The sequence below is a fragment of the Atta colombica genome, unplaced genomic scaffold (genome assembly GCF_001594045.1).
Source record: "Atta colombica isolate Treedump-2 unplaced genomic scaffold, Acol1.0 scaffold45, whole genome shotgun sequence".
Taxonomy (NCBI): Eukaryota; Metazoa; Arthropoda; class Insecta; order Hymenoptera; family Formicidae; genus Atta; species Atta colombica.
In genome coordinates, this window is record NW_017259534.1 from 1,004,902 (window position 1) to 1,019,493 (window position 14,592).

Below are 14,592 nucleotides of genomic sequence, written 5' to 3' on the forward strand. Positions count from 1 at the left end.
TTATTGTATGTTAAAAAATGTGTGTTTTTTTAAGCGTTGCTGTGCTATTTGAGTTGTTATATTATCATTGAGCAGTTTTTTTTAAATTGAATAGAGTGTAAAATTCTTTGTCTCCAAAAATATCAAACATATCTATTTCACTTTAAGTTCTAAAAGTAAACATTCAGCTACAAAAAAAAACAGCTTATATCCGAAAAGTCAGAATTTTGAATTCCGAAATGAACACATTCCGACACACCGAAATGAATTCATTTCTATTTATTTCAATCTCTTAGGAATCGAAATAGATGAATTTGTGTAGTCATTGCCGAATTCTAATTTTTCAAATATTGGAATATATAAATTTTGTTTTTTTAAACAATACAAAAAGATAAATATAAGCTAATGAGAGTCAGAAACGATAAATGGCGCAATTATTTAGTGAATAATTAATAATTAGATATTGGATTGTGTCTTCTTTTTTTTGTCTTGTTTTTTTTTTATAGTTGAATGGTTTATTTTTGAAACTTAAAGTGAAATAGAAATATGTTTGATATTTTTAGAAACAAAGAAAGTTTTACACTCTAACAAGGAATAAAAATCGACCTATATAAAAATTTATGCAACGATATATATAATAGTTTATTTGCATTGCTTGGACTTTTTGCATTCAGAATCTCTTTTTTCTTTCTAATATCTATATATCCAGTTTTACATGCAAAAGTTTTTGGAGATTTCGTAAACAAACAACGTAAACAGATTCAATATAACTACATCGACACTGTTATTAAGAATTATAGAGTAGGAGTCTGCAATATAATGCGATACCGATTAATTGTGTTCATATTAGATTACATTATAACTTTATATAAATACAATCACAAAACTTGTCAATATTAATTAAGAGTATTCATTATAACTGAAATCTGATGACAAATTCACATTACATACTTCATACTTAGAAAAGAAAAAATATTTACTTTTTAAGTTACTTTTTAAATCATGATACAAATAAATAACATGGCACTTTTTATAGGTTAATATTAGGTGTGGGAAAAAGTTCGTGGCGTTTTTCCCGTTAGATGACATTAAAAAAATGCCACGAACTTTTTCCCTAATACACCTAATATTTCATACAATATATTTTTATATTTACTTTTTTCTCATTAATATATTTTATTACTTCATGGAAATTTATTCCGTTTTTCCTTCTTTTTTCTTCTCACATTTTTTTCCTGAATGCCAAAATCTTTAGTAATAAATAATTAATGTTGTAATCACTTGTAACGCGATTAATAATAACATATAGATATCTAGATATTAATATTCAGAACTCTTTCGGCAACTAATCATGATTATCATGAATGACGTAAACGCTCGTATTCAAGGAGAACAATTAGAAAATTAAAATAATGTTATACTGACTGAATTATGACAGATCTTTATAAAAACTAATATAAATTTGATCAATAATCGATTAATATGACATCAAATTGACATTATTTTGACTCTCTTGTTCTCTTTGTAGTGGTTTACAAAATACAAATTGCGCTCTCAAACATGGCTTGATTTCTTAAGAAGCGAAAAACACTAGACCGAGTTTGAAAAACCCAATCTGCCATCTCATTGCCTCCACTCCTGTTCCTGCACTACGGGACCAACAGGACAAACCCCAATGGCCAATGAGCGAGGTTCTCAATAGATAAAGTTGATAATACGAGCTTTAGGAACCCCCGTAGATGCTTGCCACGCCGGTGCGTTTAGGGGAATTCGCGTGTGTTTGCAGTGGTTTGCAACGACATGTTTACGGCTCGTATCCGCGTAGGATAGTAATAATTTGTCCGCGGCGTTTTTTTTCTGCGCCAGACGAAAATCAGAGGGATTGATAACGAGTGAAGCGATAGCGAATGGGCGTGTGAGACGGGTCTTCTCTGTCGTGACGTGCCCAGCGTGTTTGTGATCTCTCCGTTGTTTTCCACTTTTGTCGAGATCGTTCTGTCGAGAGATGGACGCGAACAGCGAGCAGCCGGCCGCGATCGCGGCCACCGAGTCTACCTCCGCCAACGAACAGGAGCATAATGACGAGGCAATGGAGGAGACAGAGGAGTACAGCTATGAGGGCGATGATTACAGACACTTCATGCCGCGCGGCCGAGGCGGCTTTCGGTGCGTATCGCGACGCGTCGCGTATTCCAGCTCCGCGAGCGGCGATCTTTTCACGGTGTTGTCCGCGTCTTTTATACTTTCTCTCAGCCTTGCATGCTTTTCTCTTCCCGTTTTGTTTTCATCTAATCTATCTTGTCTGATTCAAGAGTTGACAGCATCCCGATTTCATCGTGTGTTTTCACTCTAGTCCTTGCAGATGATGTACAAGGAATGTCGGATTTTTTTTTATTTTTGGACCGACACCGGCTCGCGCGAAGGCCCCTCGCGTCTTCGCGCGGGATTTAATTAATTAATGCTATGATCTTTTTACAAGCAACTTTGTAGTACTTCTTCATAGAAGCGTTACTGCGCAAGTATGCGTGGTGCCTGACGCGAGCAGATCAGATCCGCAGCGTGTGGAGCGGAGCGTTTCTTTTTGTTTTTCTTAAGAGTCAAGTAAGATTCGGAAAGCTACTTCTGATCTTCCTTCCTCTAAGTGGCATGGTAGAACGTTAAGATATCTAGTCACAACATATAAAAATAATTTAAGGGGTCGTGGCAGAGGTGGGTTTGATTTCCCTATGAGAGGTGGGTCCCCAAGGTTTAGAGGAAGAGGATTTGGACCACGTGGGCCAATGTTCCGTGGAGCAAACAATGGCTTTCCTTTCGAAGCTCCACCAAGACCAAATTGTCCACCTGGTCCAGCAGGACCAAGATTTCGAGGACCACCACCATTTGATCCCAGCTGGGGACCGATGGGACCTCCTAATTTTATGGGACCTCCAAACTTGATGGGACCTCCAGGAATGGTATATTATTGAATCTCTTAATAATTATGAATTTATCGATTTCTAATTCTAAAATCTTATTGCTTTAGCCACCACCACATATGATGAATGGTCCCATGGGTGCAGGACCAGGTCCATATGGACCACCTCCTGGAATGGGACCACCTAACATGAACAGCGTAAGTTATGTATAATGAAAAATTTATTCTTTAATTACTCTAGTATTATTCCAATATTATTCTTTATCTGTTTTTGATAATGTAACTTCTACATAGCATATTTTTATTTCATTTATATGTTTGTTGTTTTTGAAGAAATGAATGATAAAAATTTAAGAATATTTTCCTGAAATAATGAAATGTATGTCATAGATTCCAGGACAACAACAGCCACCTCAACAAGCACAACAGCAAGCAAACATTCCAGGTCTAGATCTCAACGGAGAAGTGTGGGTGGAGACGAAAGCGGCTGATGGCAAGTCGTATTATTATAATATTCGTACGAGAGATACCACATGGACTAAACCAGAGGGACCAAATGTAAAGGTCATGGTACAAGATCAGGTAAATAAATGCGTAAATGATTTGATTTATATTTTTAATTAATTTTGTTATTTGCAAATAATCTTATTTTTTTATTTACCTTTGATTATGATTATATATGTGGGTCGTACATTTTTTCAATATCAATAAAATTATATTTATTATTTTTTGTATTTTTTTCTCTTTTTGCCATTAGTTTTATATATTTTATTTATTGATATATATTTTTACGCGGGTAAAATATAGGCAAGGGAACGAAGTATAAATAAAAGAACCATATTTCAAAAAATTGACAATTAGCAATGTTATAACAAAGGTAAGTTTACTTATTTGTCATATAAAATTAAAAATTTATTTTGTTCGTTTAAATAAGATTTGAAACGATTTATTCAGAACAATTTTTAACAAAGTGTCTCATGATTTTGCAGTTGGAACAGTTAGTACATGGTGCATCAAAACAAGCGGCAACACGTTCTACCACACCTACTCCATCAAGTAGTACACCGACCAAGATTAGTGAAAACAGAATCTCTCAAGGCGGTGAACAATCGTCTTCTAATAATACAGATGCTATTAATCAATTAAGTACGGCACCTCCTGGCACTGGACCACCACCTACATTAAATGATGCACCAGATGTCAGTAATCAAACATCTGAAACAAATCAATCAAATGGTAATTTGATATATTTTGAAAACATTTTTTAACGTTATGTATTTATTTTAACACTCAAGTTTTTTAAGTTTATGTTAAAACATTATCATTAAGCGATGAAATTTTGAAATGTTAGGCACAGCACCCACAACAGTTACCAATACACCACCAATAAATACACCAGCGGTAAATACGAACATAATGCAACCGCCACCAAATATGATCCCTATGCAGCATAGAATGCCAAATCAGTTTGGTAATCCGATTGCAACGCAATTTGGAGCAACGCCCTTCGGGATGCCACCGCCTGGTTTCCAACCTTTTGGCGGTTATGGACCACCACAAACAAATTGGGGTAATGCAAAATACATAAATGAAAATCTTACGAATGATGAAAGAAAAGAAATATTTTTATATAGTTTATAAATAGATTGAATAGAATCTACCTACATTCTTTTTTAGGTATGCCACAAATGCCTCATGGTGTAATGACACCTCAAACACCTGCTGAAGATCCTGCTATACTAGCACAACTTGATTCTGAATTAGTAGCAGCTGCTATGGTTTGGACCGAACATCGTGCACCAGACGGCAGATTTTATTACTATAATAGTAAAGCAGGAGAATCAGTATGGGAAAAACCACAAGCCTTGAAAGAGCTAGAAAGTATGTAATAAATAATTTCTTTAAAACAGTTATTTTTATAAAGCAAAATAATTAACGTAGATATTACAATTTTTTAATATAATTATTTCGTAATTTATATCTTCTTGAATCCGATGATGTATTCTAAAATTTAATTTTGTTAGATGCGAAATTAACATTACGGCAGAAAAATGAAGAAGCAAGTGCTGTTCCTACCAGTACTGCTGTTACAACTACTGTCGTTACCAACAATAGTACTACGGTCGAACCTAGCAAACAAGAAAAGCCGCCAGAGAACGTTCACGAAACCAAAGATAGTACAAAAGATGCTGATAGCACTAAACCGAAGAAAGAGGAAAATACTACAAAGGAACCTGCAAAACCTCAAGACAAATCTAGACCAATTTCTAGTACGCCAGTGCCTGGAACTCCATGGTATATTTAGAAATATTTTTTGTATTGCTATTCATATTTTATGTATATTTACATGAACTAGTGAATATATTTTATATATATTTACACGAACTAGCGAATATATTCGTATGTAAAGGTGCGTCGTTTGGACGGGAGATGGACGGGTATTTTTCTACAATCCTTCTTCGAGGATATCAGTTTGGGAAAGGCCGGATGATCTTGTTGGCCGTCAGGATGTGGATAAGATGATCTCAACGCCACCAGATGCAGTTGGTGCTACGAAACCAGCACGTCAGTCGGATACCAGCGAAAGCAGTGATGATGATCAGCCTACGCCAGCCAAAAAAATAAAACATGAAGATGCCAAAAGTAATTGTTATTCTAAAATTAAGTATTATGTGATTGCATTTATACACGCGCGCGCGCGCGTGTGTGTGTGTGTGTGTGTGTGTGTGTGTGTGTGTATGTGTGTATATAAATTTCGTATTTTCTTTCAGCCACACCCATCAAGGAAGAAGAAGAGAAAGAAGGAAAAAAGACCATCGACATTGGTAAGGAAGCTGCAATAGAGGCCGAAGTGAGAGCAGCGAGGGAGAGGGCGATAGTTCCATTGGAAACGAGAATCAAATCATTTAGAGATATGCTTGCAGAGAAAGATGTAAGTTATTATATTGTTATCATTTATTTATACAGACTATAATGTTACTTTTAATTTATTGCTTCCGAAGTAGATAAAGCCCATTTCACTCTTTTATTTATAACCTTTAAACTTCAATTTCGTATATCTATATCGAAAGTAAGACTAAATCTGTTTTCAGGTATCTGCATTCAGTACTTGGGAAAAAGAACTTCATAAAATAGTATTTGATCCGCGCTATTTACTTCTAACGTCAAAGGAAAGGAAACAGGTCTTCGAGAAATACGTAAAGGAGAGAGCCGAAGAAGAAAGGCGAGAAAAGAGGAATAAGATGAAAGAACGAAAAGAACAATTCCAGAAGCTTTTAGAAGAGGCAGGACTTCATGGAAAGTACGTACAAAGAAAGCATTTTTCTGTTTTTTTTTTTGTTTCTATAGAAAATATTAATTTCTATGTTTATTTTTTTCTATGCTGTATTTGTATTTTTGTAGATCATCATTTAGCGATTTTGCTCAAAAACACGGAAGGGATGAACGATTTAAGAATGTAGAAAAGATGCGCGAACGAGAAAGCCTTTTCAACGAATATCTTCTGGAAGTGCGAAAGAAGGAGAAAGAGGAAAAAACAGCGAAACGAGAACAGGTATTTTTATTTTATTTACATTATTCAACGTGCGCGCGCATTGTGTGGCAATGCAACAAATATTTTTTCAGGACCATGCATTTTAAAACAAATAATTATAAATATTTTTAACATCGATACAAGTAAGATATATATTCTAGCAACATTTTCCTCATCCAAGATTTCATAAGATGTGTATGTTTAATAAATATGGAGGATTTAGGTATACTAATATCTTTCAATATTGATTATAAATAATTTGAGATATTTTCTGAAGTAATAAATTATTTTGATTTTAACACTCATTAATACAAATATTAAACTAATATTTAATTTGTCCAATTTTTTATTACAAAATTTTTATCTGCTTACGAAAGTTTGGAATTTATATTATAAGTAATATTATACACATATATTGATTTTCATATTATTTGTGAATTTGAAGACTAAAAATATTTCTTCTACTTCAATATATATTGATTATATATTTAAAGTTTTATCAAATATTTAATATTTATGTAAACTTATTTTTCTTTTAATTATAAGTGCATCTAAAAGTCTTTTGTATTATAAGAAGAACATCATAAACCACGTTTCCTACATTTATTCCTATCAAATAAACCTTTCTCCTTCCATTCCAGACAGATGCCGTTCATTTATAGTGAATTACTTCAGAAATGCTGCTTGAAGAATATTTAAAGCAGCATGTAAATATAATACACACTACATCCGCGATAAATTGCGCATGGGCTGAATATATGTTTATTATTCAGCACTTGCTTCTATGTTTATATAATTATATTATTTCATTAATTTTTCAATTGAAGAATTATTTCACCTTAATTAAGCGAAGCTTTGCAATGCGCGATAGCATAAGAATCAAATTAAGAATAGATATGCAAAGCGTTTTAATTCTATATAGGAAAGGATATATTTAGTAATGTTTAATGGAATTTATGTTTTTACAGCGATAATTAATTAATTTCTTTCAGGTTTCATAGGTATGTTATTATTTTGTTCCACTTGTAAGATAGTATGAATTCCTAAAATTATAACGGCTGAAGAACACATATACCAGGAGATATTTCTCTAATAATAATTCTCTACTCCAGTAGATTTGCTCGATCGAAATCGAAAAGTTTTTTGTAGCTCTAAGATGGGAGATGTAGAGAATAAAATCTTAGTATGTGACGCTTCCTTATATACTTATGTGTTCTGAACTCTCCACTTCAGTCAGGATGCAGGCAGGACAGGTTCCGTATGTGGAGTGGCGTGGTACTGAAGCTGGTTGGTGGCATGGATGATGTCATCTACCATTCCCACCTTCTCTGCGGGTCACTCTGGCACACCCTCGCGCGCCGCATTCTTTACTTCAAAGCAGAGTGTCATGAGAATGAGCAAACTCGGTATTTGTATATTACTCGTAATCCTCGTTACTTCAAAAGATTAACTTTTTCCCAGAGTCAAATTTGAAAAAAAAAAATAAAGATTTCACATTAATTTATTTGGAAGGAAAAAAGGGTAAAAAGCCCGAGGTAGCATTAGTTCGCAAAACAGTTTCTCAAAGATTATATATTCCGATATAAGAAATATAAAGATTCAATTCTCTCTAATGCTACCATAGAATTTACATTTAAATGTATGGACATAAAAACAAATCTACCAACGATATAAGGAACTATTTGTTTGATTTTTTATTTTATTTTTGAATAATAATTGCTCGAACATTACTTCTGCATATTAATATTGTTAAAAACTTATTTTATGTGAATAGGTCAAGTAGTTAGGTAAAGTATTTCATATTTATAAAAAACAACGAATTATTATTTTAAAATCATATTTTTTCTATTGTTCTTATGTCAATACATGATACATCAAATTTGATGTACAAAAATATATAGTACTCTCAAGTAATTTTAAGTCGACTTTAAGATATAAATGGTTCTTGTTGTCGGCAATAATATATGTATGTAAAATTAACTTTATCATGTGATGCATTTTAGAGGATACAAAAAGTAATTATAGTACAGATTTATAATGTGAAATTATTAAATTTTACATAGAATGATTAACATTTTCATAAATTTGTTTTATATTTGTCTAAAAAAGTTTTAACTATTTTTGTTCTAATAATAATAATGCAAGTGAAGTTTTATATTAATTTCAGTTATAATGAGATAAAGAAGTAAATTTCAATTATGTAAACTCAAACTTCTTAGTACCTTAAAAATTTTTATAGGATCCGAGTAATGAATGTTATATATTGTATATATTTGAAGACGAAAAGTGCCAGTGTCTGAGAGAGAATCATCTCTCGATTATTGTTTATAAATATAATAATATTATCTAAATATCCTTTTTAATACAACAGAGAATATCATACAAATCATTTCGGTCGTTTACAAATTACGCAATGGGAACATTAAAAAGAAAGCTATTTTATGGGATAATTCTTAATTTCACATACTTTGTGTAAATCAGACAATTCAAAGATATTTGTCTATCGTATCTAATTTTGTTCGTTTAATGCTTTCAGTATTACGAACTAAAAGTATCGAGGCTTAGGAGAAAGAGAGATGTACTTTATTTTAATAACATTTGAGTAAATATTATTTTAATAATCTATCTGTTATGTTATTTTTACGAAAAAAATCATCAAGAAAATTATCAAGAAAATAATTATATGTTACAATTTTTGTAAACGGTGCGATGTGCTATGAAATACGTGACGCTGTTGCTAAAATTGTGGGTTCTTCGAGAGGTATTTTAGAATATAGCAAGTAGGAGAAAAAGAGAAATTAGATAGAAACTCGTTTCGTAATTTGGACGGCTGCGAGCTTCTAGTGTTTTCGAAGTTAATGATAATGTACTAACCATATTTTTTCGTTTCAGCAAGGACGGCAGTTAAACATTTACTTACCTTACACATTCAGTCATCATTAAATGGCAGTATGTTGTTTGTGTGTATGAATATGATTTTTAAAAATTAAAGTTTAAATTAATTATGTATTGTTTAGTATAATGTCGAATAGAAAATACTGTACATTTAATGATGACGATAATCATAATAATCATTTTTACAGGAATAATGAGTTAATAATTTTTTTCAGCTAAAAAATGACCAGCTTAGTTCATAAAAAAAATTCGACAAATAGAGTCCTTAACGTTGTGAAACCTCCTGATACGAACGAACACGAATGACTATTTCTTCTACCCCTAACGAAATATAGTTTGAAAACCATTTAAAAGGTTTGCAAGTTGAAATAGTTTGATCCACATTACAAATCATTATATCATAATATTTATAAAAGTGATTGTAATGTGGCTGAGCGTGTAATAATTGGTTGAAAATATCATTAAAGCGTGCATGATATAAGAGAACCAAGAAAGATTTGATCTTAAAAGCAAAAGAATTGTTTAATAATAAGCAAGCAGTAATTGTTTTTCAGCGATGAAAACTCTTATGTTAAATGCGTTTCAGGTAAAAAAGGAATTCTTTACGATGCTACGTGAGCACAAAGACATCGACAGGCATTCGCATTGGAGCGATTGCAAGAAAAAGTTGGAAACGGATTGGAGATACAGAGTCGTAGAGTCGGCAAGCACGCGGGAAGATTGGTTTAGAGATTACGTTCGCCTGCTGAAGGATGAGCGGAAAAAGGAAAAGGAGAAAGACAAAGACCATCGGCACAGAGAGAAAGATCACAAGACGGACAAGAAGGACAGAGATCGTAAGGATTCAGATAAAGGTAAAGAAACAAAGTCCAGCAAGGACAAAGCTGATAAAGATAATACAAGGGAAAAAAAGCAACGAAAAAACGACGTCCTCCTAGAGGAGAGTGAGAAGGAGAAAAAAGAGATGGTGATAGAAAAAGAAAGCGGAGAAATTGAAGAAAGCGATGACAAAAGCATTAAAAAGGAAAATGATGTAAGTGTAAATAAACGATTTCTGTCTATCGGTTTCTTATATTTTTTTTTTGTATATTTTTTGCTTTATTTTTTCTTGTTTTTTAGAAGGAAGAAGGAGATGACCATTCCGATTCGGAGGAGGATCGTGAGAAACAGAAAAGGGAACGTGAAAGACGAGCGGAAGCTAGTCTTAGAGAAAGAGAAAGAGAAGTGCAAAGGACTTTAGCTACACATCTTCGCGATAGGGATAAGGAAAGACAACATCATCGTCACACAGAGGCGGTTCAACATTTCAGCGCTCTTCTTGCTGATTTGGTATGTGTATAGCTTCAGTCACAAAATGTTCTGAGAATTATTGATATTTCTGATTACAATATCTTGAATTTGTCTCAATTTCAGGTAAGAAATGGCGATCTAGCTTGGAGAGAAGCGAAACGACAATTGAGGAAGGACCATAGGTGGGAGTTGGCGGAAAGTTTAGATCGCGAGGAAAAAGAACGATTGTTTAACGAACACATTGAACAATTAGGCCGTAAGAAGCGTGATAAATTTCGGGAATTACTCGATGAAGTAGGCGCGTCAACTGAATTAACAGCATCTTGGAAAGATATTAAGAAATCGTTGAAAGATGATCCTAGATACTTGAAATTTTCTTCTAGTGATCGAGTACGTAATCATTAATTTAAAATGAAATATAAAAGTAAAAAAATTCAGAATTTACTTATTCTATATATATATTTTTTATTGTTTTAGAAATGCGAGAAAGAATTTAAGGAATATATTAAGGACAAACTTGTCGCTGCCAAAGCCGATTTCAGGGAGCTCTTACAGGTGCGTTTTAATTATTTAACTCGAAATATATCTTTTAAAATCCCATTGTGACTGTTAGTAAAAAAATTGCGATTTTCAGGAAACAAAATTGATCACTGACAAAACGTACAAAAAAGTTCAAGAGAATAGTTCACATCTAGCAGAGATCGAAGAAATTCTTAGAAAAGATCGTCGATTCCTTGTACTTGAAGCTACAGCCGCTGAACGAACACGATTATTAATGGGCTATTTGGAAGAATTAGCACGTAGAGGTCCTCCGCCACCTCCTACTGCTTCGGAACCATCAAGAAGATCAACTACAAAGTAAATTTAAAACGCAAAACAAAGATAACATAACTTTATATTTTGTTCTCTTAAACAAAACGAAACATCATTTTGTATTAAACATCTATTTCTGTTTCAGTTAAAGAATGATCTACATCGAAATGCGGTACCCATATGACACATAACAGTAACAAAAATGAATGAATTTATAGCTGTAGTTAATTGAATTACTTTACACACGAATTTATCGCCTGTATAGGATTCAATAAAATTTAATGAATGCCAATTCTACACAATTGAGATTGTATTGCATTGCGAGATATGTAGCACAAGCATATATATTGTTGATTAATATTAAATGAAATCCTTCACAGAATGTCGGTAAACCCGTGTAAAATAATTTACAATGCAATAATGTATTCTATATGCTTTTATGTTTTATATATATTAATCCCGTTCTCAATGTTATCCTTCAATTTACAAATTATAATTATTATTTAATTTAACATCTTGTTTAGGATGTTACATTGGTTAAACATATTGTTTTTTTATATAAAAACAAACATAAAGATAAAAAAACAGCGAAATAAATCAAGTTTGTAAAAAATTGATAAAGGATAAAAATTGATAAACGAATTTTTATCTTTTATCAATTTTTTCATGATCAATCAATAATAAAGATGTTACTCTAATTTATACTAAAGTTATATTTAACAATACTTTTTACGAAATATTTTATTACATTATTTTTGTAGGAATTAATTTGATCATGAAATAGTAAATTTCGTCGTTAGTTTCCATAATATGTCTTAGATGGCGTTGTTAACATAACTTTGGTTCGTCGTTTCAAATATGTATCTGATGATGATCAAGAAATCTCGGTGATTTTAATGCTTGAATATTAGAGATTTTAATATCGGAGAATTCAATGCTGAATATAGGATGATGATTTCACGACAGACATTATTCATTGATATTTCAAAGCATCATTAAACCGATTGATCGATAGAAAATAATTGTAAATAAATCGTCAATTGAAAATGAGTAAGCATTAAGAAAATTATATATCTCTTAATTTTTCAATAATGTGTAACAATGTATACATTCCGAATCCGAATCTTAAAAAAATTCTATGTAACGTTAAACAAAATAAGGCAAGTTGAATGCTGTTACTAATATAATAATAAATATCTTTTTTATATTAGAAAGAAGAAACTCCTTCAAAATTGACGTATTTAATTTCAAGATAACTATAACTTCCATTTCTTACGTAATTCATTTATACCTTTTTGTTTTATACATCATCTCAATTATGTATACATCAATTCGATCGCACATTATACACGCTTTCTTCTAATTCCTACATACAATTTTATATATAGCTGTAGGAATTTTCTTATAAGTTCATAGTAATGTTTTATGTTTATTAGAATAGCTATCGAGAGATATCGTTGCCTAATAAACACCAGCAAATATCTACATTACATTGTCCGTCGCGCTATACCGTTACGATACACAACGGCGCGTTCCTGTTGCACTTCCTGTTATCGCGGTAAGAATATAAATTGGTAAACTAAACCGGTGAAGTCCTATGTAGCCGAGCGTTACGTCACTAGAAACTCGTGCACCAAACAATTGAGAGCAGAATCTCATTTTGGGATTCTCACGGAATCCTTACGAAATTTTAACATCCAGCCTACGTGTTCAGCAAAGATGCAGCAGCACTCGTAGAAAATCTTTTATATATAAAATATTCAGAACACCGCGAGAGGAGTTTTTGAACATATTGAACATTGTTTCTTTTATTTTTAGGAAATGCTCAATTTTATTGTGCATTTGTATAAGCACCATAGATATTTGTCGAGCGTTAGCGTCTGAAATCTTTTTTGAATTTTTTTAATAAAAAAAAATATTTTCATTATTTTTCAATATTTATGAGGATAAATAATTCTCTGAACCGCGATTAGAGGCGAATCTCACAGCTTGATAACATAATTAGAGGATTAAGGGAATTATATAATATAATATAATTGGGGGAATTATATAAGAGAAAGTTCCTAATTATATCAGGAAAAATCTTGCGCAAATGATCTTCCACAACAACAGTGGAAACGGATTTCAGATTTAATCACATCGAGGGCGTACACTGTCATCGGGAAGATACCGGAGCGATCATCATCGATCGAATTACGTCACGCGATGTCACCAACTTTCTCCCGATTCTCCCGACCTTGCTGTGCTTTTTTGCTTTCGTGTCTGTCCGGATGTGAATCAATCTATATGTTCGAAGTTCCAGGCGGACCCGGCAAAGGTCAGACGCGACCGGTGAGGGTTAACGAACGGGTGGGATAACAGAGAGGATGGACTTCAGAGAGCAGATTTTTGCAAAGGCCTGCTTGGAGGTCGAGGAAGTGCCGTGGGAGACCCTGAAATCCGATTCCCCGACTCGGTCGAGTCGTATTTCTCATCGTTCGAATAACGCAATCGATTAGATAGCTTATTACAGCAGCGTTTCTTATTATTAATACGATCGAGACTTGTGGAGTGCGATCTGCATTATACAGTCTGTTTTTATAGATCTTTATAGCTTCTTTTGCACATTGAAATCTTTTTCTCTTTAAAAGTGTCTGTTACAGAAGATTTGGAATAAAAACAACCTGTCACGAAAAAAAATTATGTGATATATAATATTTACGGAACTGATAATTTGCAAGAAAGCATGAATTCTCTTCGCTATTGAATTTGAGAATTCGCTCAGCTGTTCGTTCAACTAAGAAAACAACGAGCATGTCTACCTTCGTGGTGATCGTCGATCATGAGGACCATTTGGGAAACTTGCTTCTACAATTGAAAAATCAAGGTGAACGGTTGATACTAACAAGATGATCTTATTCATACCACTTGGCGATATCTGTATGCACGAACGTGCGGTAATTAAGTGCCGATTCACATTTTTACGATATTTAAAGAGTCGAAAATATAAATAGCAAAATCTACCTCTGTATAAAACGAACACTAAATTATTGATTATAAAATTAATTTGTGAAATAGAAAATTTATTTAAGAATTAATTTTAAAATGGAGGTTAAATTAATTATTCTATATTAAAATATTTTCTTTCTTCTAAACATGAAAATCTTGCAAAATTATAAAATAATGAAAC

At 32.7% G+C, this 14,592-nt stretch overlaps 1 protein-coding gene across 2 annotated transcripts; it reads left to right on the plus strand.

Annotated features, from left to right (window-relative positions):
* Positions 1 to 1,802: 1,802 nt before the first annotated feature.
* On the plus strand, positions 1,803 to 11,804 carry LOC108691329 (transcription elongation regulator 1). 2 transcript variants are annotated; one of them, XM_018199024.1, is made up of 18 exons: positions 1,803 to 2,145; positions 2,687 to 2,933; positions 3,002 to 3,091; positions 3,284 to 3,475; positions 3,883 to 4,129; positions 4,245 to 4,463; positions 4,571 to 4,774; positions 4,918 to 5,188; positions 5,304 to 5,536; positions 5,665 to 5,825; positions 5,986 to 6,194; positions 6,296 to 6,446; positions 9,907 to 10,353; positions 10,440 to 10,649; positions 10,734 to 11,000; positions 11,088 to 11,165; positions 11,245 to 11,468; positions 11,569 to 11,804. In XM_018199024.1, exons 1-18 carry the CDS (start codon positions 1,985 to 1,987, stop codon positions 11,570 to 11,572), a joined length of 3,615 nt encoding a protein of 1,204 aa, XP_018054513.1. In that variant the 5' UTR covers positions 1,803 to 1,984; the 3' UTR covers positions 11,573 to 11,804. The 2 variants fall into 2 exon arrangements, with proteins under 2 accessions (XP_018054513.1, XP_018054512.1); XM_018199023.1 differs by having other exon boundaries at positions 1,985 to 2,145; positions 2,675 to 2,933.
* The last annotated feature ends 2,788 nt before the right edge of the window (positions 11,805 to 14,592 follow it).